The sequence below is a fragment of the Choloepus didactylus genome, chromosome 9 (assembly GCF_015220235.1).
Source record: "Choloepus didactylus isolate mChoDid1 chromosome 9, mChoDid1.pri, whole genome shotgun sequence".
Lineage (NCBI taxonomy): Eukaryota > Metazoa > Chordata > Mammalia > Pilosa > Megalonychidae > Choloepus > Choloepus didactylus.
In genome coordinates, this window is record NC_051315.1 from 107,676,919 (window position 1) to 107,701,187 (window position 24,269).

Genomic DNA, 24,269 nt, shown 5'->3' on the forward strand with positions numbered 1-24,269 from the left:
TTTATTAGTATGTAGTGGCCTTCTTTGTCTCTCAAAACATCCCTGCATTTAAAGTCTATTTTATCTGAGATTAATATTGCTACACTTGCTTTCTTTTGGCTGTAGCTTGCATGAAATATTTTTTTCCATCCTTTCACTTTCAATTTCTTTGTGTTCCTGTGTCTAAGATGAGTCTCTTGTACGCAACATATTGATGGTTCATTTTTTTAAATGCATTCTGTGAATCTATATCTTTTAATTGGGGAGTTTAATCCATTTACATTCAACGTTATAACCGTGAAGGCATTTCTTGAAGCAGCCATCTTATCCTTTGGTTTATGTTTGTCATATATATTTTTCCCCTCTCTCTATTAATATCCTTTAATGTACCCATACAAATCTCTTTAGTCCTGACCTTTCTCCAAGTCTCTCTCTCCTTTCTTTGTTTCTCTGTCTGTAGGGCTCCCTTTAGTATCTCCAGTAGGGCAGGTCTCTTGTTAGCAAATTCTCTCAGCATTTGTTTGTCTGTGAAAAATTTAAGCTCCCCCTCAAATTTGAAGGAGAGCTTTGATGGATAAAGTATTCTTGGTTGGAAATTTTTCTCACTTAGAATTTTAAATATATCGTACCACTGCCTTCTCGCCTCCATGGTGGCTGCTGAATAGTCACTACTTAGTCTTACGCTGTTTCCTTTGTATGTGGTGAATTGCTTTTCTTTTGCTGCTCTCAGAACTTACTCCTTCTCTTCCGTGTTTGACAGTGTGATCAGAATATGTCTCGGAGTGGGTTTATTTGGATTTATTCTATTTGGAGTTCTCTGAGCATTTATGATTTGTGTATTTATGTTGTTTAGAAGATTTGGGAAGTTTTCCCCAACAATTTCTTTGAATACTTTTCCTAGACCTTTACCATTTTCTTCCCCTTCTGGAACACCAATGAGTCTTATATTTGGACATTTTATATTATCTATCATATCCTTGAGGTCCATTTCGATTTTTTTGATTTTTTTCCCCATTCTTTCATTTGTGCTTTCATTTTCCATTCTGTCATGTTCCAGATCACTGATTCGTTGTTCAACTTCCTCTAGTCTTGTACTATGAGTATCCAGAATCTTTTTAATTTGGTCAACAGTTTCTTTAATTTCCATAAGATCATCTTTTTTTTTAATTTAGTCTTGCAATGTTTTCTTTATGCTCTTCTAGGGTCTTCTTGATATCCTTTGTATCCTGTACTATGGTCTCATTGTTCATCCTTAGTTCTTTGATTAATTGCTCTAGGGACTGTGTCTCTTCTGATCTTTTGGTTTGGGTGCTTGGACTTGGGTTATCCATATCGTCTGGTTTTTTCATATGCTTTATAATTTTCTGTTCTTTTTGGCCTCTTGGCATTTGCTTAACTTGATAGAGTTCTTTTAGGATTTGTAGACCAATTGAAGTCCTTATCTCTAGTTTATCAGATCTACAGCTTCATGGAGTACACTTTCTCTAACTAACCAGCAGATGGCATCCACGAGCCACCTGTTCACCACAAGCCAGTTCTCCCCTGCTTTGCCTTTGTGGTGAGTGGGGGAGTGAGTCTTGTGGGGTTCAATTGGTGTACCAAGCTTGCGTATGTAGTTTGTATTGCTTGCCCTGTATATGGGGCATGTGTCTGGGTGGTCAGGGAGGTAGGGGCTGGCTCTAACAATCAAATCTCCCTGGTGTTCCTGGAATTTTAAAGCTGCTGCAATAGTCTAATCCTTCAGTTCAGTCCTGCCACAGTTTGTCTCTGCCACTGACCCAGAAGTCCTTGGTTTTGGTGTATGGCCCCTGAGACTTGCGAGTGGGTCCCTCTTCCAGGCCATGCACCCCCTGGTCCTCTGTTGAGGGATGACTGTGCTATGTCACAGGTGAGTGCCATCCCCTTAGGGTGGTTCTGGGTTGCTGGGCTGTGTAGGGAGGCTTCCAGTCTGCTGAAATGATGGCTGAATGGGGCTTTGTTAATTCACACTGCTCCACCTTCCCAACTCTGGGACAACCAGCTGAGGATGCAGGGAAGGCTAATGTCCATGCCCAGTTTTGTGGTGTGTGCCTGTTATTTGAAGCACTTCCGTCACACTGGGTTGTCTGGGGCAGCTCTGGGCTATGGGGCTGGCGATGGGCAGGAGTGTTACCTGTCCACCAGGATGATGGCTGTGAGCGGACACCCCCCTTTTCTTGGGAAGTTGTGGTGTTTAGTGAATTTTCTTAGCCACTGGATTATTGCCTTTTGTCTCAGAGCTCTCTTAGTTCTGCTCTTGTCTTCACCTGCCCAAATTGCAAGTCATTGAGGCTTTCTGTATTGGGCTTCTTAGAGTAATTGTTTTAGAAACAGGAAAAAAAAAGATTAAAAAAAAAAAAAAAGCCGTCCTCGCAGATCTAATGGGTTATTGAAATGCTAAGAGACAAAGCAATTAGGGCCATTAAGGAAAGATCCATGGGGCAGAGAGATCAGTTTTTCTTCGGGATTTGCATATGAGCCTCAGGCCCTGAGCTCTGCCCTTCCCCTTTCTATGTTCACCAGAACTCCAAAAAGCCTCCGCTTTTATTTTGGAGTTTTTCTTGCTGTTTTTTGCTATGCTTATCTCTTCTCTGCTGGGCTGGCTGCTCTCAGATTCTCTGATGTCTGGTCTCAGTCTATCTATGGTTGGAGTTTGGATCAGTAGAATGAGTTTCTGATAAGAGCTGCCACTGCAGTTCTCCCTTCTCCTTCCCAGCGCAGACAGCCCGTCCTCCCACAGGACTGAGCCTGGCAGGGAGGGGCACGGGTCCCCTGGCCCCAAAAACTTACAGATTTCTCTGATCTCAGCAGTTCGACATGTTCATGAGTGTTGTATGAAGTATGCCCAAAGTCAAATTGCTCTGGGGTGTCCAGTCCACACAGTTCCTGGCTTTCTACCTACTTTCCTGGAGGAGTAACTAAAACACACAACTCACCAATCCGCCATCTTCGCCAACAGTTTTTTAGTCCATAATTTCTAATTAATGAATTTCCTCATTTAGTGATCGAATTGCTTTAGACAAATGAAAGTAAAACTTCCTGATAGTATGAAGATTTCTTTTGGGCTGATTTTTGGATCTTTTGTCTTTGAGAAGAATGTTGGCTTGCAACTCTATTGAGTTACCAAAAGCAATAATTTAAGTTATGGTCATTCATTATCACTAGAGACTTCTCAATCAACTGGGGTTAAAAACCTGTTTTGAGGTATTGAGTCATTTGAGATATAATTTGTTTAGGGCATAGATCATTTCGTAGTGCTGCCTCCCTCCCCCCAGCCTTGCGCTGGGAATTTTTGTTCCTGTTTATGGAAATAATAAAAGATAGAAAAACAAAGAAATATAAAATGGGGAAAGAATAGCAGAAGTATCTGATATAGTGAAAGCAACAACAAAAAATTCTGGTAAGTACAAAATCAACTCTTTTGAGTTAAAATAAATTTAAACGATTAATAAATCCTCTGTGTGTCTGGTGACATGATTGAGTTTCTTTGGATGAATTTTGTAGGGGAGGTCAGGATGGATCGTTTGGGTCCTTATTGAGGGTTTAGGGGGAAAAAGACAGTCAGGGACAGAGTTCTTTGGTACGTACCAGGAGGACTCAAGAGAGTGGTAATCAGGGCTGGCAAGGTCAACAGTTCCCTCGCCAAGTCAGCACAGACATAATACAGCGTATCCCTAAATTAACAGTGAATTTTTTGTATCAAGTCAACGTTCTGTTTGTTTGTTTTTTTTAAGATGTCAGAATACAGTCTCTGGAGTCAGATCCATTTTATTTGCAATACGATTCTGGGCAATTTACTTACCTTTATCCCAGCTTAGGTTTTCTTATCAATGAAAAGGGGCTATGATTGAAAGTTTGTTGTGAGACTTAGATTAAAAAAATGATAAATGTGGTGCACCTGGCTAGATTTCACACACAGCAAATTATCAGTAAGTGGTAGCTGCTGCCATTTTAACTATATCTATGTCTTGCCTTAGTTTTTTCACTTGTACAATGGGAGTGATTAAGTATAACTCTTTCTTGGTGAAAGTATTTGAGTTTAAATAGCATCTTTATTTAAATACCCTTAAGTAAAATGCCATATGAGATAATACTGTCAATAAAATAATAGCGTGCCCAATGCTTGGCATACTCATCAAGCACACCTTATTTATTCAGAATCAACATTTTCATTTAAAATGTTGGCCATCTAAATTTCCAAGCAATTAACTTTAAACTTTAATAGCTGGTCTTCTAGAGCAAAAACAAATATAATTGCAAAAATTGTTAAAGCAAAAATTATGAAAATAGTTCTAAATTGAAATATCCTTCTTTGGTCCTTCAGTGGTTTACTGAGCACCAGTAACATGTCCATACAGTGCTGGATATAGGAGATAAAATGATGAATAAAAAACTGGTCACTACTCTTAAGGAACTTAATGTAGTAGGGAGAGAGGCATGTAAAGAGACGGCCCCAACATGGGGGTGATTCTGCAAAGGCTTTTGTAACAGGAGACAGAGCAATTAACTCTCCTGAAGCTCCCTGGGAAGATTTCCTTGAAGAGAAGACATGTGAAAAGGGTGATGAAGATGAACACAAGTTTTTAGAGAAAAGGCAAGCAGGAGGAGGAACAGGGTTTCCAGGAGGAAAGAGTGATGTGAGCAAAGTGGCACAGAGCTGACAAAAGATCCGACATAACTAGGAAAAAAGCAAGAAATTCATTGTATTTGGAGCATAGACTACATGGAAAGAAGCAGAAGTATTGGGGATCAGATTATGAAATCTATTGAGACCAGCTAAATAGATTACATTTCATTTTACAGATTATGGGAAGCCAGTTGGGGTTTATAAGCAAGGGAGTGATAAGATTAACCTTGATCTCCAAGGAATATCATCATTCCCTTTTAGCTTGCTATTATTATATTTCAACACGTTAGTTTTAATGAAGCTTCTAGGCTCCCAGGTTCAGGTGGGGATGAGAGGACAGAAGCTTTTCCATAGCCCACATCCTCTTCTAGGCTGGCAACAGCTGCTCTTCTAGGAGGCTGTAATCTCCAAGGAGAACAGTGGCGCCATCAGGCAGAGAGCATATTTTGGAGAAAGCATGTACCATTTTTCATTTTTCTGATTTTGTGCTCATGTTTTAATATTAAGAAGATCAACTTTTTCAGCTGAAATGAAAATTGTCACAATCCTCGGAGGCAATTCAGGTTAAAAGCAGATTTTGCATGTTTTATCCAAAGTGGAGGCATTCCTCTGAGAACTGGGAATTCTCAAAGCACTTTGTCTATGGTAGAGAAGCCCAAAGGGCTATGGGTTCAAGTAGTTTTTCCTGTGTATTCCTTACTTCCATGTAAAAATGCACCATAAAACTTTATATAGTACATCTCTATGGAAATAAAAGGGACAATGAGAAAATAAATATGCAGAAAGGGAAAAGACAACATATAAGAATTCTTATTTCAAGGATGATACCAAAATCCTTCCATCCCGGTGGAGTCACTGTAAAATCCAACACAGAATCAGGCATTCTATTTCCTTTTTCTTCTCCATGAATAACCCACCTCATGGGAAAATTCACTGGCATTCCAGATACTTAAACAGATTTAAACAAAAGAATATCAACCATGCCAACTTCTCTTTTGTTTCTCATTTGCTTATTCATTCATCCATTCAACCAACAAATTTTTTTCAATGCCCTCATGTGCATGCCAGGCACTGGCTGGAGAGACAGGCAGATCAAAAGAGATTTTCTATCCTCACAGAGCTTCAATCTACTAAGGGAGAGAAATATGAAATAAATTCTAATAAAGCTGCAAATATTATAATCCAGAGGCCATTGGGGATGCCCCTGTCCCTGTGAGGTAAATAACATTGACTGGAACTTCCCAGATCCATGTTCTGTGGTGGTTGGAAATTCTGCTCAGCATGTTCCTGGGGACTTCCCAACTCGTGGTGTCCTCTGCTTTCTGTGGCAACACAGTCACTGCTCTGCCCATCTTTCAACCAAGACATCAACACGCTCCTGTCCCCATTTCCACAACAAACTCACATAAATCATTTGTAAGTGTGGCTTATTTTAATGAAATTTTCAGTGTGATGAGGACATCCTGAAGCATGCTGAGCACAGCAAATGAATGTAAAAAAAAAAAAATAGTATTTGGATATTCACGTTTTTAAAGCCACTCCACCTTCTTACCGGACATTCATCTCTCTGCAATACCCAGCCTTCCACCATCTCACTGTTTCCATCTTCTTCCACTTCCCTTCTCACCTTTCCCTTTGCTTCCCTGCTCCCCCTGCCCCATTGCTCAGAAGCAAGCAAGCAACCAGCCAACCAGCATCACCACAAAAACAATTAACAAGGAACAATTCTCTTTTATTCTTTCATAAAGCCTGATCATCTCTTTTTGTTTCTTGGTTTCCTGAAGACATCCATGCTCTCAGGGTTATACCTTCTAATCCAAAAGGCTTGTCTATGTATTTTACTCAGCAGAAATATTTGTCTCCCTAAGAAAAATTCTGTTGCCATCTGTTGATATGTGTTGTTTAGACCAGATATATTGCAAATTATGATGCATGCTGTGATGGAAAAGTAGGAGGTTCAATAAAGTACAACATTAGACCAGTGTGGCCTGGTTTAAATTGGAAAAGCAAGGAAAGAAAGCTTCTCTGAGAAAGTATAAAATTTCTGAAGCCCATTAGCCAGGCACAAAGAGTGGGGGAATAGCATTCCCAGAAGGGAACAACCCGCACAAAGGTCTGGAGATGGGATGGAGTTTGGTGCACTGGACAAACTGAAAAGCGGCCAGTGTGGCTGGATCCCGAAGAGCAAGAGGTAGAAAGAAGGGAATGAGGGTGGAGAGTAAGCAGGGAGAGATGGTACAGGGTCCTGTGGGCCACATTACTTCTATTTTTAGGTTCCTGGCTCTTCCCTAACAAATGAAAGGACTTCACGGTTCGTTTCTTCGAAACTTCAAGTTTATTGTTTTTCAAAACAGAAACAGTCATGCCCAAACTGGCCAACTTATATAGACACACACACACACACACACACACACACTCAAACACACACCCACACAAATGTTACACAGAGCATCTTCCCTGAGGGCCATATAATTTGGCATTATTAAGAAGTCTATCCTGTAGCCGTATATATGATTCTGGGTAATGAGCTGAAAATTATCTTCACATCCATTTCCCACCACAGGACTGTTTCCTGGGGAGAGACCTGGAATATGAGGGTTTCTGTAAAAGCTTTAAAAAATGTTGCCTGCCTGCAGAGCATGAATTCTCTATCAGGTTTCAGGGTTCATATCTGCCCAGCTGACACACCTATTTCCCGCCAAGAGTAAAAGCTTTTTCCTCCACCCTGTGCCTTACCATTGGCAAAGGAATGGCAGGAATGAATCTGACTTCCGTTTACCACTGGGGTAAACAGCCCCCATGTTGTGTTCTGGTAGAAAGATATTTTTTCAGGTTCAGTCTGACCCCATGCATTTATAGGTACTGAAAATGACACACACACATATATTGTGGACATTGCGGCCACTGCTCACTGCCAATGTTAATCTCACACTCACTACTTTACACATCACAGTAGATTCATATAATCGTGCTGAGGTGCTCATTCTGTCATTTTCTTGAAATAAGTTATTTTGTTTGCTCATCCAACCCTATCTACCCCAAACTACCTTATTTTTCTTCTCCAGGCTCACTTTTCAACTACTAATAATGATGCCTTTTAAGCTCTCTTTTTATTGAAAGTAATAAATAAACCATCTTCAGGTGGTTTCATGTTTGTATAAGAATCACCAGGAAATACATTTGCATGCTCACAGTGTCAGGTGTTCAGGAATTCATTTCAGTAGGAACAACATTCACTGACCAGAGAAAGAAAACTTTCCATTTATAATTATATGCTAGTCATATACAATTGCAACTTTCCATGTAATATAATACTTTAAAATTAAGATAGTTTGAGGAAACATTATCTTCAGTGGCTCTTCTTCAAAATGAAGCCACTGGCCATTTGCTGAGACCAGGTTTGCTGGAAGTGCTAAGATTCTGTTCGACCATCCTGTGAGTCGATGCTTATGGCAGAACTTTGACTACTAGTATCAGTGATTTCATAGGACTTTTGATCTTTGGCAAAGTTGATGAAAACCTGATTTTTCAAGAGAAATAAAGCAGTTAGTGCCTAGTAAACCAGAGGAAGCAATAAGGTTAATTGATATGCCATTCAAATACACAATGGAAGAGCAAATAAGAAAACTGGATTTTATAAGAGTGTGCCCACGCACATATACAGTTTTTTTAACTGTTCACATTTAACTGAGGTTTAAAAATTTTATCTATATCTATGACTATGACTATATTTATAATCACAATGCAAATATAAAGCCATGGTTAAATATCTATAGTGACATATCTATATTATCTACATCATTTTCTTTTTCAAGTATAAACAAGGAGCCCAAGCCCTGCCCTTACCAAATGAATGTATTATAATGTTAAGAGAAACTTCACTAGTGGTAATGTTGACAGAAATTTCACTAGTTTCAAGAGTTAATACACTAAAGTAAAATTTATGTAGAAAGCACATAATAATATGTTCACTAAACTGATTACTTAATGTGCAGACTTTCATTACTTTGTTTAAAATCATTACGTCTATTAGTCATAGATTCAACCAAAAACTATTTATTGAGAGTCTATTTTGTGCCAAGCATGGCATTGGTAGTTGGTCAGAAGTCAAAGATTGTTAGATATGAAAAGATGGGAACTTCAACACCACCACTAAAACTTCTGGGTTGACAAAGTCATAATTGCCTAAAGCTCCCCTTAAAATGCCCAAAGCACCCATAAAAAATTGTTGATAAAATGCAATGCCATACATTGATTCATAGTTAGAGGCCCTTAAGGCCTTACTTTCAGACTCATTCCAATGATGGATGCGACCAAAGGTTATATGTATCAGGTTGGTTGAGCTGTACAAATTAAATCAATACAAAGTTGATGAAGGATGACCTATGAAAACTCCAGTTATTAAATGTAAATATAATTAAGGCAAATGATATAAATGCAACAAAATAATTCTGAATTTGCCACCTTAATTGCCTGAATTTAGCATCTCTAAAGATCTGGCACCGAATTTTCTCTAGATACTCCCATTCTACCCTAATTCAGGAAGTCAATCAAAAGAAATGTTCTTTTAAAAATATAGCAAGAAGAAAGAAAGCATCAATAACTACTTGCTTCATAAATGAAAGTAATGCTTTGTTGCTTTATGCATACATATAACCTGATGGAGATGGATATCTTATGGAATGGAAAATCTTCTTTTCTTCATTAAAAACTATTTAATAGTTTTCACATTTTTTTTTTAACATCCTCAAATGCAGTTAGAAATAAATTAAGCTTTTTTGCTAAGTTTTGCCAGGTGCAAGATTAGAAATTGCTTCATTTAAAAACAAATTGAATGTCATTAAAAAGAAATAACCAGAATGCATAATAATTAATATATGACATTGTACACATAGACGAGGGTATCGATCTTACCTCTTCCAGAGTAGTCTGACTCACTAAGAAATTTGTGATATTTAAAGCTGCCTTGTTGGTTTCCAACAGATCAAAAATGTTTGCTACTCCTCCTGCTGTGACTGGCACATGATACTCTAGCATGCTAAGGTGCTGATCCTGTGGAAACCAAGGGAAAAACTTATTTTTGCCTTGTCAGGTAATATTGACTTCGCTAGACATAACTTTACCAAAAGCTAAGGAAAATACTGAATTTCATTCCACTGGAAATGATGTGAGAGTGTAAATAATGAGTATGTTTTCAAACTAACAGCTTCCAAAGGTGAAATGAAAAGTTCTATGAATGTCAAAGAGAAAATAAATTAAAAACCTAATAAAATCTCCAAAGTGTTCTACATTCATGGGCATTTATGAAATCATTACAGTCTTGCTTGGAAAAAAAAATTGGAATGGTATTTCACAGGTCAGGTAATGCTCAGCACACATAAGCTTTTTCAGAAATCACTATTAGAAATTTCATCCTTATGGTAGCCTTGTTTCTAAAGGCTAGAAGTTAGCTATTTTCAGCTCATATTGGCTAAGGATGCTATTTTCAAGAACATTATCTAAGAAAAAACCTCTTTCAGATAATGCCTCGTTCTTCCTCAACTCACCCTAAAATTTTTTTTCTTTATTTTGGTCAATAGCATCACCATCTACCTAAAAATCTGATCTTATTTCCTGGATTATCTTCAACACCTTGTTTTTCTGCATATTTTATCAGTTACCATATCCTATTTAGTTTTCCTCTGCAATTTTCCTCTCAAACGCAAACTTTCCTCTCTCAAGATTCTACCTCCAAGATTGTTGACTCTTACATCACTCCACGTCTGAGTTACCACAACAGCTTCTTCACAAACCTAGAACCTATATGCATCCCTTAATTATGACACAAAACAACTACAATAACCTTTCCTAAACACTAGTTCAGTCAGGATGCTTTCTTACTCCAGAAGTTACTTCTGCAAGCTTTTGCAGAAGAGATCAAAACTGCGTCTCATCAAAACCTCTCCTCACCCCTTTGTTCGTTACCTCCTCCCAAGGAATTGTTTTTGCATCGTAATCTGTCACTGCAATCAAGTCATCTTGCTTATTTTTATCCCCAAATTGTTTTTGCTATTTCCCGTATAGAAGTATTTCCCTTTCTATTTCCCGTCTGGAGGTATATACCTTGTATAGGACTGGTCCCCTGAGGGGCAGACTAAGGGAGAATATAGTCACATCATTCAGTGAATGAACAGATTTCAACCCAGAAATTCACTAAAAGAAAAAACATTACAACCAACACAACTTGTGTGAGAAAATGTGCCCATTAATTTTTAAATTAGATTTTCATTTAGTTGATAGAGAAAGGGCTTTGATAATAATCATAAAAGCTATTATTTCCTGGAGAAGTTAGCTATGGCCTGGGGAGGATCTCTTAAAGGTATTTTGTAGAGATAAAGAATTGTTTTTAAAAATGCACTCTATTTTTTTTTCTCTAAAATCACTTCATATTAATATTGTGACATAGTTCATGAAGTGTCTGTATGAGCACTTTGTCATTTAGTTCTCACACCAGTCTTGTGAAGTAGATGTTATAATTCCTGTTTTGCAAATGAGAAAAATGAGGCTCAGAGGCTTCAAACGTCTTGCTGGAAATCATACAGGCAGAACCAGACCTCAGCCTGTCTTTCCAATTTCTTTTCACCATTCCAGACCCAATTTGCTTCTAAAAATAATCATTGCCATAATCATCTTCTACAAATTGCCCGTACATCAAAGATGTTATGATGATGACTTTTTCTGTCAAGGGCATTTATTTTAAGTTTGTGCTATGTGAGATATACATGCATACATGTGTGTGTCCATCCATGGTGTGGATGTTTCTGTAAGAAGAGATCAATTGCATAAACTTTCAACTAGTCTGGGCACTTAAGGACTTGATTTGATTTCCATCCAATCCTGCTCAAATTTTTATGGCTTTATCTTTCAAATGAAGGGAATGAAGGAGATAATCTCTTCCTACTCTGACATTCTGTAACTCTGAAATTTATTTTCCCAAAACAAAACAAAAAAACGCCCTCAGTCATATATACCAAAAATATCTGTCATCCTTCAGTTCCCTACTATATAGAACTGATAAACTAGTAAATGAAGAAAACGTGAAAAGCCTTTGTAAGGAAGAAATAATAAATGCAGGTAGAAGGACTATATTAATGTTAAATAGCTATAAAAATGCTAAAATTAATTTGAAGATTCTGTTTGTTCATACAAAGTGTGCGTCAGGGTATTTTATGTGTCCTGAACTAATACATATGTTAAGATAAGCTAAGGTTGACTTGAAAATGGAGAACATTCAGTATGATGTTAGAGTATGACTATCAAAACCAAATAGAATCAACTGGCGGGACAATCTCTTACTTTCAAGTATGTTTTTGGAAAGTGCAGCTGCATGAACCTTGTCAGGGACTCCATGTTCAATTTGCTATTCTTCAAGTGAACCTTGACAGTAAATCCTCGTCCAAACCTAGAAAGAGAAAGTTCAAGATGTGATATGAGCTGCGTTTTGGTGAAATAGCTCCCCTGGAATTCTAGATAATGAAACAGGGCCCAAGCCAACGATTACAGCTCCTTTTCTTTTATAAAGACTGTCGCTTTGTCATAAAAGTTCAGGGCATACTGCAAACTGGAAATAGTGCAGTGCCATGATTCTTAAATTTATTTTTACCACTGTACAGAGTTATATTCTTTGGAAAAAAGCTGCATTAGAAAGAAAACATAAATCCTTGGCTTGACATCCATGATTTGGCAATTGATGTCAATTTCTAGGGTTAAATACTTTCTAACTTAAAGTAAACAAGGTCTTAAGAGGCAAGTCATTGGAGATCTGGTGTCAGCAATAAAGGTTAAAGTCACTGGGGTTTTAAAAATAATGAATCAATATGTTAGCTAACTGTTTACACCAAGCATAGAGTTTGTAACAAGTCACAGCAGACTCCCTAGAAGCATCCTTTTTACTTTTCTTAGTTAATACTCTTATAAGAAAGTAAAGCTGTTGTGCAGATAGAGCTATAAAATAACATCCTGAAGTTTGAAGATTAATGTTTATATGTATGATTAAATATACACTCTGGTGAATGGAAGCAATTCATTTAATTTTACTTTTATTAATATGATACTTAGGTCTATATACCCAATAGATTCTTGATTGAAAGGTTTTGAATGTGGTGAAAATGTTAAATAGTTTACTGAAAGCCTGTGTAAATGGCAAATGAGCATGCTAGATAAAATCTCTTCCTGCATGTACTTATCAAGGCCAATTTGTTATCGGGAAAAACTCTACAACTGCTTTCCGAGAGTATTTTAGTTATGGATTTTTTTTTTTTTTTTTAACTTTAGGCCTTCTAGGTTGTTGGGCTATTAACTAAAAATACATCAAACTCTCAGAAAAATATTTTTAATTTAAGGTGAGTCAATGATTAGTTCCTCCATCCCAGTTTTACTATTTATTGAAGGACAGGCTGCTGAGATAATCCTTGAAGCTGATTACAGCACCCTTAGGTTGATTATCCAACACTGTACGTTAAAAATATATTTATTCTTCACCTGCTTTTTATGTGCTGCAAAGATCCAATGCATTGGAACCTTCCATTCACCATAATGGCCAACCTGGTGCAAAGAGCTTCACATTCTTCCATGCTGGAAGACAGAGAAAAGAGTCACATCAGCATTTGGGACACAGAAAATTGGAACTACGTTCATGTGGTCCATTATGGCACCTTAGAAATACTATTTTAGCTCCTTAAATTATTTTGTCCCTTGATGAACAACAGAAAAATCCTTTAAGATATAAATTATATGTCTTCAGATAGGGTTAATTACTGTTATTACTATTTCCTTTCAATATGACAAACTTGATGCCATCTCTCTCACCTGAAATGCCCACTTACCAGATCTAACATATCTTTCAAGCTTTGGCTCAAGACCTACCTATCCTAAGAAACTTTCCCAAAATAATCCTGAGCTTTTTGGTTTTTTTTTTTTTTTTGTCCCAACTCTTACTCCATATTTTGTAAGCTTTTATGTATTTGTATTTATAACTAGTTAATCTGTATTTGATTATCTAATCTCTAATTTCATGGACTATGATAACTGGAGGATATCTTAGCTATCACCTGGTCCACGTCATATAAAAGCTAATGAAAATTAAATGACTGGATATCTTAGATATCACCTGGTCCTGTTCATATAAAAACTAATGAAAATTAAATGACTGGCTCCAGAACATATTTGTTTGCTGGGGGTGAAGCTAGAATATAGACAAATCCCTTGATTATAAACAAATCGAGTACTTTTTCTTCTATATGATCATTATAATGCAAAGATGAATTTAATACAAATTACAGTGCAAGGTCAATGTCATAAGGGAGGCACAGTTAAAATGCTTTAGTGGCTCTCAGTCATAGCAGCTTGGAATCAGGGTCTACTTCGTGGAGGAAAGGCAGATAAGCTTGTTCTTGAAGGAGACTGGTATGATTGGGTTCTTGAAGAAACTGGTATGATTGGGGGTTGGAGAGATTTTGTGAAAGGATCATTTCAGGTAGAAAGCACAGCTGGAGAAAAGCCATGGAGATAGGAGAGGGCAGTGCTTGTATATGTAAGCATGGGTCATTTGGATTGATTGATACGAAAGGGTGTCAAGGGAAAAAAGACTGGAAGGATAAGGTCAGATAATGGATGGCCTTACAAACTAAGCCTAAGAATTCTAAACTACTTGATAGACAATAGGGAGCCATGGTTGAGTTAAGAGGGCTGTAGGGCATGAGAAATTTGTTTTTAAACTGAGTGCTTGGACTCTCTCTCACCACAGCAGCTATATTCTCACCATGAAAGCTGCCACTTGCTCCCACTGCTATAAACATAAAATACTTTAATAAAACTGTGGGCATTCATTATCTATATAACATAGAATTACCTTTTCCCATCTATCATCATAAAATTGTGTGGTTTGATTTCAAAGTTCCCACATTCAGTTTACCTGTGAGAGGTGAGGATAACAGAACATTTGTTCTGTATTTCTTCTGAAATGATCTTCCAGAGGTGCCGTTTTGACTTAGGATCCATACCGGAGCTTGGCTCATCCTTGGTAAAAAGTTCAAGAAACATTTATCAAACTAATTAATTTTTGATGAGGTTCTTTACATGAATCATCATGTCTCACTTCCCTGGAACAGAAACCACTTTGCGAAGTCCTGTAACTAACTTGTTTTATACTCCATAGGCTTCTTTCTGCTGCTGTCAAAAGCTCAAAATTAATCATTTAGAATTGTCAATCTGTTTTAAAAAGTGTCTCGGTGAAGTTGACACCCTGTTACTTTACACCTGTCTCTTATGTTTCTTTGAGAAAAATTCTGCTTCAATTACTGACAAAGCAAGGTTTTTACTACACTAAATTGTCATGTATATTTTTGAAGCTACATCAACAAGACTGCCACCCGGCTCATGCTAGCAGAATTGTGGCTGTAAGTGACAATATGCTATATGAAGCAGAAAGAACACAGTTTGATTTTCCAGTTAATATGTTTGAGGTGTGTTTTTAGTTTTATGTTACTAAAATTAAATTAATTAAAATGTAATTCTCTTTGGGGAGTAAAAGTAAGATTTGCAGGAATTGCCAAGTGGAAAGATAAAAATTGTTGGCTGGTTTGTTTTTAAAATAAATGATGTTTTGAAAAATTGTTCAGACGTAAAATTAGAAATGTGGCAATCAATCGCTTATACAAGCAATAACAGATCCTGGCATATGATAAGAGAAAAGCAAATTATAGGTCAAGGTTAGACAACCTTTTTTTAAAAAAAGGAAAGTATGTCTACAGAATAACTGGAGACTGGTTTTTACAGTCAGGGGTTAAATTAAATTTAAAGAAAGGGATCGGTAAAGGATATACATCATTGCTCCTATTTTTGAAGAAGATAGCATTTATGGTAAATCATATAGAAAGGAACACGGTGTGTTCTCTCTTAGCCCGCATTTCATTTGCATAGTGCTTTTAACGTTTCAAAGTGCATTATGTCTATTATCTCACAGGGGTGCCGAAGGATTGTTTTGTTCAATTTAAGGGACATTTACACAATAGAATTCCATTATACATATCCCGATTGTCAGGGACATAATACATTATAAGCTTCTGGTATTACAGAAAGACATGTTGTGCATTGCTCTCTCTGGTCAGTTTAAATGATTTGGCTCACTATGTGACATAATCCATAGAATAAGGGGGAGATTTATAACTGGATTTGCATTGCATATAGTCAAAACTCTTTCAGAATTGGGAGGTTCTTGAACAAAGTGGATCTTCTAAAATAAGGGTAAGCTTCTTTCTCTGAGAACACCATTTGTAATATTTTGCCTGGAATGCTGTGTCATCCCTAAGCGTAATTTATAGTTCCAGTGGATCAACTTAATTTTCCAGCTCTTAACAAAATGTAAATGTGGAATGCATTTCTTACCCCCAAAATAAATTCAGATAAAATAGTATGGGATTTTATCAATCACATTCCAAGCTAGGTAACTCACATTTTTAACCAACAAGAAAATAAAATTTTAGCACAATACATTGGTCTAAAATCGGTCTGTCCTCCTTAGTAGAAGTTGGAAAATATGTTAGATCACCTTATCAGGTACTAATAGACAAGGAGACATGACTTCTTCATTAAGCAGGAATCAAATTCTACCATGTTCCATAGCTTTACTTATTCATTTGAATACCCCCAAATTGTTTCATCTATTGCCTATTCCCCTGCCAAATGTTTCATCTGAAACCCACAGAGCCACAGCATCAGACAAAAATAATTTTGATGGCATATTGTGGAAACACATTATTTGGCGATAGAGATTCCCTTAATGAGATACATATGTAAAGTGCTTTGAACAATAATTGGTACATAGTAAGACCTCAATAAATTTTTACTATAATAATGATGGAATGTTACACAGTTACGTGGTTCTATTTATTTAGCAGCTTTTCTTCATCATGATTCTCTTACCAGCAGTAGAATAGAAGGTTTCCCTATCAAGGCCAGTGCAGTGGATAATTTTCTTTTTGTGCCATAACTGCACATACAGGTAGCTCTGTCCTTGTAGGGCATCAGATGAAGTCTCCTAAGAAGTTTATGAACAGTCTGTGGGCAATAAAAGAGAAATTAGGTTGACTTTCCTCTGCCCAAACCCTTAAAATATTAAACAGAATAAAATGTGCTTGTGAAAAGAAAGTTTTCTAATGAACAAACATCTGAAAAAATTAAAACACATTGAATTCAAATAGATTTTATTTTTATTTTCAAAGGACTACTTAAAAATTGATAGTGCATTTAAAGAAATAAAAGCAGTTTCCTGGAGGCTCATTTTCAAATGGAGTTTTTCCTTTCCAAATGCCTGATTGTGTGCATCTGGTGTGTGTGTGTGTGTGTATTTACAACTAAGAATTGTTCTTCATGCTGTATTACCACAGGATTCTCTTGTAAAGCTTAAATGGACTAAAAGAGAATGCAACCCTTTACAAGGCAGTTTTCTCACTGATTGCTGTCACTGCTTCATTTTCTTCTTACTGTGGGGTGAATTGTCACAAAGGTTTTAAGTCTACTTAAAATTGACCTAGTATCAAAACTTTGGTGTATTAGCTTAGGAATCATGGGATCTGATGGTTATTTCTTTTGTTAAATAGCTCTCACAAGTAGTGAAATCCATGACTGACATAGAGAAGACCCCAGGCTTGCAAAGAGAGAGGAAACTGCCCTAAGATTTAGCCATTTGATTAAAAAGGCAAATATATGCAAGTGGAGGACAAAGCCATAGATCAAAAAATCAAAATGAAAGCTATTCTATTTTTACTTGGAAATTTTGCAGTTAATTCCATGTTTCAGTGCTTATCTGAACACCAAAAGAATGGACAGGCAGCACCAACCAGTGCTCAACCAAGATCTTAATACATATGTGAGCCTCTATTTGATAGTTCTTAGAAGGTAACTGGACAAAGATGGATAAAAGAGTTTCTAAAGCTGAGTTCACAGGGTATGTATATGATACACACCATATCGGGAGGAAAATGTCATAGTTTTCCAGATATCAAGTTGTTCTTGTGGGGGTCTTGAAGGGGAATGGAAAAAATAATGGTTTTCAAATGAACCAGTTTATCACCCTTGTACTCACTTCTTTAATATTCTTTTCTGGAATTCCATGTATCCTGGCATAGAAATACAAATGTTCTTCCACGGTTAGCAAGTCATCTAAGGCATCTTCCTGAGGGCAGTAGCCAACTAAGGAGCTGCGAGACTCAACATGACCCAGAGATCTGAATTGAGAGGATCAAGAAGACAGCTGAGTTGCAAAAGATGAATCTCTCCTGGTTCCCAAATGTGGGTAAAGTAGCTCTATTTTGGTCATGGCGGCTGGTAATTCTGATAATAAGGGGTAAAATAATCTCACTATCACAGTCACACTTAGAGGTTGAAAAATTTCCCTTCACTTTCATAAGCTTCATTTTTCTAAGGATTTAATAATACTGCCAAAAAAATAACGTGAAATCTCCATTTTATTCATTTGTTTCATTTGATTATGCTGTGCTCTGTAAGTTGAAGCATTTGGTTTTCATACCCAGACTTATTTCTGATGAGAATGTTTCCACTTGAAGGAATTATGTCTCCAGTCAGCATCTTGAAGATAGTGGTCTTTCCTGCTCCATTCACCCCAAGAAGACCAAAGCACTAGAGTTTGGGGGAAAAAATAAAAAATATGTAAACTTTAATCAAAACCAAAGATAAGTTGCTATTCTCTCTCTTCCCTCCTTCTTTCTGGGTGAAATAAATTACCAAGAAAAATAAATCACTGGAATTATTCACATTGCACTCTGTTGGCAGATTGGAAAAACTTCCTCTTTTAAAACAAATGAGCACATGCATATCTTTTTCTCCTTTAACCATCTGAACATTAGTAAATATACATAGGACATGTTTTACATATTATGTTATAGCACAGCTCTATGCGATAGGATAAAATATCCCACTAAGTAAGATGCCCTAACATGACAAAGTAATTACATTTATAGATTTCACGTTAGTCATACAAAATCACAACTTTACTGAGTAAGCTACTGAAGCAATAATTCTTTTAGTTGTCAAATAAATTTTATGCATTTAGTTTGCAGCTTTGCTCAGAAAACTAAAGGATATACCCACATTCTCTTTCTCCTTTCAAAGCTGCCATAATGTTACTTCTGTGCAAACAGCAAAAGTATAAATGGATGTGGTTCTAGGACTTCACTTCTAAAAACTGATTTCTTTATGCTGCCTTTTCAAAAGGCCTGGAAATTAGAAGTTGAAGAGAGAGTCTTGAACAAACTTGTTGACTGAAAGTACACCCCAGAGAGGACAGCAACTTGGAAAGGGACTTAGAACTTGGTGTGTGGTGGGGCTGGTGAGTCATACCTGCCAAGAGGGAAGCTCATAAGGTAAGTAACATCTTGACATGTGTAAATTACATATGATTGACAGTACTTTTCTCTCACTTATACAAAATGTTTTATATTTCCAAAAAAATTTTGAGGGAAAAAATAAGGAGTTTTTTTTGGTGACTTACTATGCAAAGAACAAGGGCAGTTAGAAATAAAACATTGTCCCTTACCTCTCCAGCAGGTATTCCAATGCTGATGTTCTTTACAGCTATAATCTTTTTGTGGATAAGCTGGTAAGTCTTAGTGAGACAATGGAGTTGGACCAAGTCAAATTCAGCTGCCCCATTCTCGACTCTTAATCTCTCAGCCCGCACATCTTCATCTTCATCTACTGTCTCCATTACAGCGGAAGAATTAAATTTTCTGAAGAACAGTCTATAAAATGGGCCCAATGATTTTGCATCAATGATATTGAAATGACATCACTCAACCTTGATGTTTAAATGTTTAATGTCACTAAATGTGCTATCATATAAGTTTCTTTTAAATGTTATATATTATGATACTCAAATAACTTAAAAATTAGTATATACTATCTTCACCATATTCACTATGATATTTGGGGAAAGGCTTCTATTTTCCATGCTTAAATGTTTACAGAACCACCATTACAATATTACAATCCAGAATTTTAATTTGAGTAACAAGGAGGTAAGTGTGGGTTTGAAGAATACTTCCTAACAGATTGTCCAGAGTCAATAAGACGACTCAAGATCAAGAAAAATGATCACTTTAAAAAAAATCCCCTCTACTTCTTTTTTATCATCAATAATGTAAATGTCATTCTGTACTGCTTTCACCGTGCGTCTCTCACCTATGATCTAGCCAATGTTTGAAAGCCAGCATTGCAAACTAAGTCCCAAGACCACCTCGTACCTTGCCCAATAAATACCAAAGCAACAAATTTCAAAATCCAACAAATCAATCCAGATCCTCCTCCCTGTTTTCCAATTTCTTTTAATGATACCCCTAGACACTCCAACTATGATGTTTTCTTTGAATTTTCTCCATCTGTTTATGCAGTCAGTTTCCCAATACTGGAAATGCCTTGTAACACCTTCTAGCATCAATCATTTTCTGTCTTTTTACTTCTGTCATAAGCTTTCATTCCTTCTCACCTAGATTTCTCCAGGATCCCCTAACTGCTTAAATATCTCTTAATCTTCCATTCCAATCAACACCACCTTCACAAAATTACATCTAAAGCACCACTTAATCATTTTGCTCTCTGTTCAGAAATGTTTAATGGACTATCATTTGTTTGTTGAATAAAGTCCAAATCATAGCTCTAATCAAATTGAACTGCTCATTTCTTAAATATGCCCTAAAATTATTTCTCTATCTGTGTGTTGTCTTTCTTTTCACTATTATCATTTAATTTACAGTTTATTTTTCAATAGGTAACCAATACTATAAATCCATGGTATGGGTGAATCCATGGCAGAAAAATTCAAGTGGTATTGAAGAACATAAAGTAAAAGGTATGTCCTTTTCAACCATATACAGTTCTTTTCAGCAAAGGCACCCACTATTAGAGATCATTTATGCATATATGTGCATAAATTATATATATATATAATTTCATTTATTTGTAATTCAAGTAGTAATGCATTTCATACACAGTTTTGAACCTTGCATTTGTCACCTAAAAATAAATGTTAGAGGTAATTCCAAAGACTACATAGAGTATTGTATCATTCTTTTGAATGACTACATGGCATTTCATTAATGAATGCATATGGTTTATTTAGCCAGCCCCTAACTAAAGTGCATTTAGGTAGTTTCCATTCTTTTGATATTAGGAATGGTGATACGATAAATAATTTTATATATATATAATTCTGCCTATATGCAAGCATATTTGTAGGAAAAATTCTTAGAAAAGGAATTGCTGAGTAAATGGTATGCGTTTTTCTTTCCACTTATGATGTTGTCCTTGTTTCATCTCCATCTTCTTTTCCCAAACCCATCACCAACATTCTATACCCTCAATCTTCTTTCCCATTTCTGCCTGAGAAAGTACTTTCTATCCTTCCAAACTTGACTCAAAGTCTACATCTTTTGTTTATGTACATGTTTTATCTTCACCACTGAATCATAATCTCTCTAAGATTAACACCTGTGCTTATTTAATTTTCTTCCCAATTCTACAGCAATACTGGCAGACACATAATAAAGTTTGATAGATATTTACTGAAAGAAATGAATGTGAATTATGCTACAATTTTTTAAAGTTTTTTGAGCAAAACATTTCCATATCAGTAGGGGAAATGCTTAGACTATCAATCTCTCCTTGAATATTTTGAATTGAGTTCCCTCATGGATACCAAAACTGCTTTTCCATTATAGTTACCTGAGCTTCTTTATGAGCCACTCATTGATTAAGAGTCGCAAGCAGAAGAACATGGTGCCCTGAGAAACCAAAGCCACAAACATTGCACCTAGTTTATCCATCTCAAAGGTTTCACTTGGGTATTCCACTCCATATGCTTTTAAGAAGTCTAAGACTGACTGTTGTTGAGAAAGTTCAATCAAACCGTAGCCAAAACAGAATTGTGGGAAAATCAGGAAAATGCGCTTAAGGGTTTCAGAGATAAGTTCCAAAGTCTGAAAAAAGAGAAATATAAGTGAAGTTCAGTGTTATGTTTCCAACAAATTGACAGAAATTTAAAACTAGATGTAGGGAAATATTAAAACTTGAGACGCTGCTCTAGATTAACAATTATTTCACAGGTATATTGAGTTTAGTTATAAATATTTATTATAACCAAATTGTGGAGGTTTAGCACTGAAATATAAGAAGAAAAGGATTAAATTTTTTTGGGATGACTTAAGATGTCAAGCCCAAACCTAGAGGCTAAATCACTTCTAGAGCCGCCTTAGACCCTAGAAACTTAGGGAGAGCCAGTGGGTTAGAGCCTGATGCTGGGTACCCATAGGTGTCTGAGTGAGGGTGCTACTTAATACAATAAAGTTTCAGAACCTAAGGTAATTCCTACTTGGAGAGGGACTCAAATGATGAAATGGATAAACAACATATCCCAACAAGGAGCAAATGGCTCGTTTTCACGTTTTTCACTCTTGGGGCCAACCACTTCCACCTCATGAATTTTCTTCCTTCTTCTGGAGTGTGCTTGTCTATTCCTCAGTTCACTTCATTTCCTGTCTATTCTTTTTTGTTCAATTGCCTGGCACTGTTAGTGCTTCTCTTCTCACTAATCGTAATTGTCAGCTGTGAATGAAAAGTGACGCTTACAGTGAAGTAGACTTCAATACGTGATTGAAAGGGAATGAATTAGTTTTTTTTTTTCCTCTATGACTGTTCCAATGAATACTAACTTATAGCCATTGTCCTTGTCCATACCATAATTTATTAATAAGTATAAAGTTTAGCTGACAAATTGCATGATTCATGTGGTACTATACAATATGTCTGATTTTACCTCTATCGCCCCACTCCAGCCTTTCAAATGTCAATAGTTTTGAAACTGGGTAAATACAATCGCAGGCGTTAACCTAGATTGAGCCTAAAAAGAATTCAAAAGGCTATAGTTTCTCCTCTCCAAAATTTAATACAATCAAATGAAATTCTTCTTTTCTATTTAGAGAACACAGAATAAAGGAGAATTTTCCACTTTGGGCAGGTTGAGGCTTTTGATACATTCACTGACGTTTAGCAGACTAATAAAGGAACTTACCGCATCATTAGGCTTTTCCTTAGAAAGAAAATATACCACTGACAGGGACACAATGGAATTGATGCCAAAAAACAGGTTGACACAGACATAAGTGATGAAGGCCATTCCTGTTTCATGGAAGAGCCCAGCCAGCAAGTACATCCAAGAAAATGTTGCATACCTGTAGGTTAATAACACCAAGAATTAAAATTACGCCTTAATTATTCTCCTTTACAAAAAATAAATAATTAAAAAATTAGATGTGGTTCCAAAGTGAAAATAACTCCAAATTAATGCACCTGGTGATGATATTATCCCACCCAGGCAAGACTGTGGTTGCTCAGAAATATGAATTTAATCAGTACAAAACTTACAGCTTAAAGTTGAGGAAAAATTAGTAACATTGTCATAGGATAGCTCAGCAGACTGCAGGCTTAGAAGCAGGGTAGCCTATTTTGAACAAAGACTTGAGCATCCTTTGGGGCAATGAAGGAGAACTTAGAGAGGCCCTGCACCAGCTACCATTGCTAAGTGGATACTACCCATGTACTCAGGGCAGAAAGAATTGTTATGCTGAGCATTGATTATATCAACCGCATTACCTGTTTTATCCTAAGACAGAAACAACAATATTATGTGCCTATTCTTAGAAATCTATTAAAAGATGTATAAAAAATATACATGCTTATATATATATGCCTTATAAAGCTGTAGTCAGTACTTAAATTCACATATGCATACACATTTTGCTGGTCATTTTAAAGCCTCCATTTTTATTCAAATCAAATTACATATGTAAATTGCAAAGTATGATACCTGGCACCCAGTAAGTGTTTGTTAATGATGTTAGGTATTACGACTATTAATAATGACATTGATGTTCAGAAGTATTATACCTTACCAACAACGGACCAGCAGGTACAATATATTGTTAGCCATCACTCACTCATGTCAAATGAAAGCCCAAGACAATTGTAAATTAGCTAGTGAGATTTCAGTCTTATTTGTGTCTAGGGGCATTTAATTCTATTCATTCTTCTTTCACTGCTTAATCAGCAGCTTACCCAAAGAGCAGAAGTAGGAGAGATACAGCGCCTAGGTTATTTTCACTGTAGAAGGCAGGTAACTTGAAAATTGCAATGACTCCAATTGAAAATGCTACAGGCACCAAGTAGAAGACCTATGGGAATATGTAAAACAATGTTTAACATATGGCAAGAATTTTTTTTAAGACAATAACCCATCTAGTTTAAAACTGCAGCAAGTTGACCTAGAAATATTTGAAGAAATGAATTTTTATTTATGTTCTGATGCTTGTAACATTCAGCTAATTTTACATTGATTTCACTTTAAAATTGATCTCCTCCAATATGAGGTCAAGCGTTTCCATCCTTATAGGTGTCCAAAGAGTCCCTGGTGTTCCTGCCTCTAGGCTTTGAGACGTGGGATCATTCGATGCCAGAGGTTCAGTGAGAAAGATGACAGCCAGGTAGCTTGGTATTAGATTCAGTCCTTAAAGTATTGATTTCATTTTGATTGCTGGAA

General features: G+C 36.5%; 1 protein-coding gene across 1 annotated transcript in view; it reads right to left on the reverse strand.

Annotated features, from left to right (window-relative positions):
- Positions 1–8,036: 8,036 nt before the first annotated feature.
- The window catches only part of ABCA12 (ATP binding cassette subfamily A member 12), a 176,230-nt gene continuing 159,997 nt past the window's right edge, over positions 8,037–24,269 (reverse strand). The window contains exons 42-53 of the mRNA XM_037849707.1: positions 23,789–23,904; positions 22,746–22,905; positions 21,401–21,654; positions 19,218–19,422; positions 18,192–18,301; positions 17,748–17,889; positions 16,586–16,720; positions 14,577–14,680; positions 13,145–13,237; positions 11,960–12,065; positions 9,539–9,676; positions 8,037–8,144 (exon numbers count right to left, since the gene is read on the reverse strand). Of these exons, the coding sequence (XP_037705635.1) occupies positions 8,037–8,144; positions 9,539–9,676; positions 11,960–12,065; positions 13,145–13,237; positions 14,577–14,680; positions 16,586–16,720; positions 17,748–17,889; positions 18,192–18,301; positions 19,218–19,422; positions 21,401–21,654; positions 22,746–22,905; positions 23,789–23,904 (1,671 nt within the window). The remainder of the gene's footprint in view (positions 8,145–9,538; positions 9,677–11,959; positions 12,066–13,144; positions 13,238–14,576; positions 14,681–16,585; positions 16,721–17,747; positions 17,890–18,191; positions 18,302–19,217; positions 19,423–21,400; positions 21,655–22,745; positions 22,906–23,788; positions 23,905–24,269) is intronic.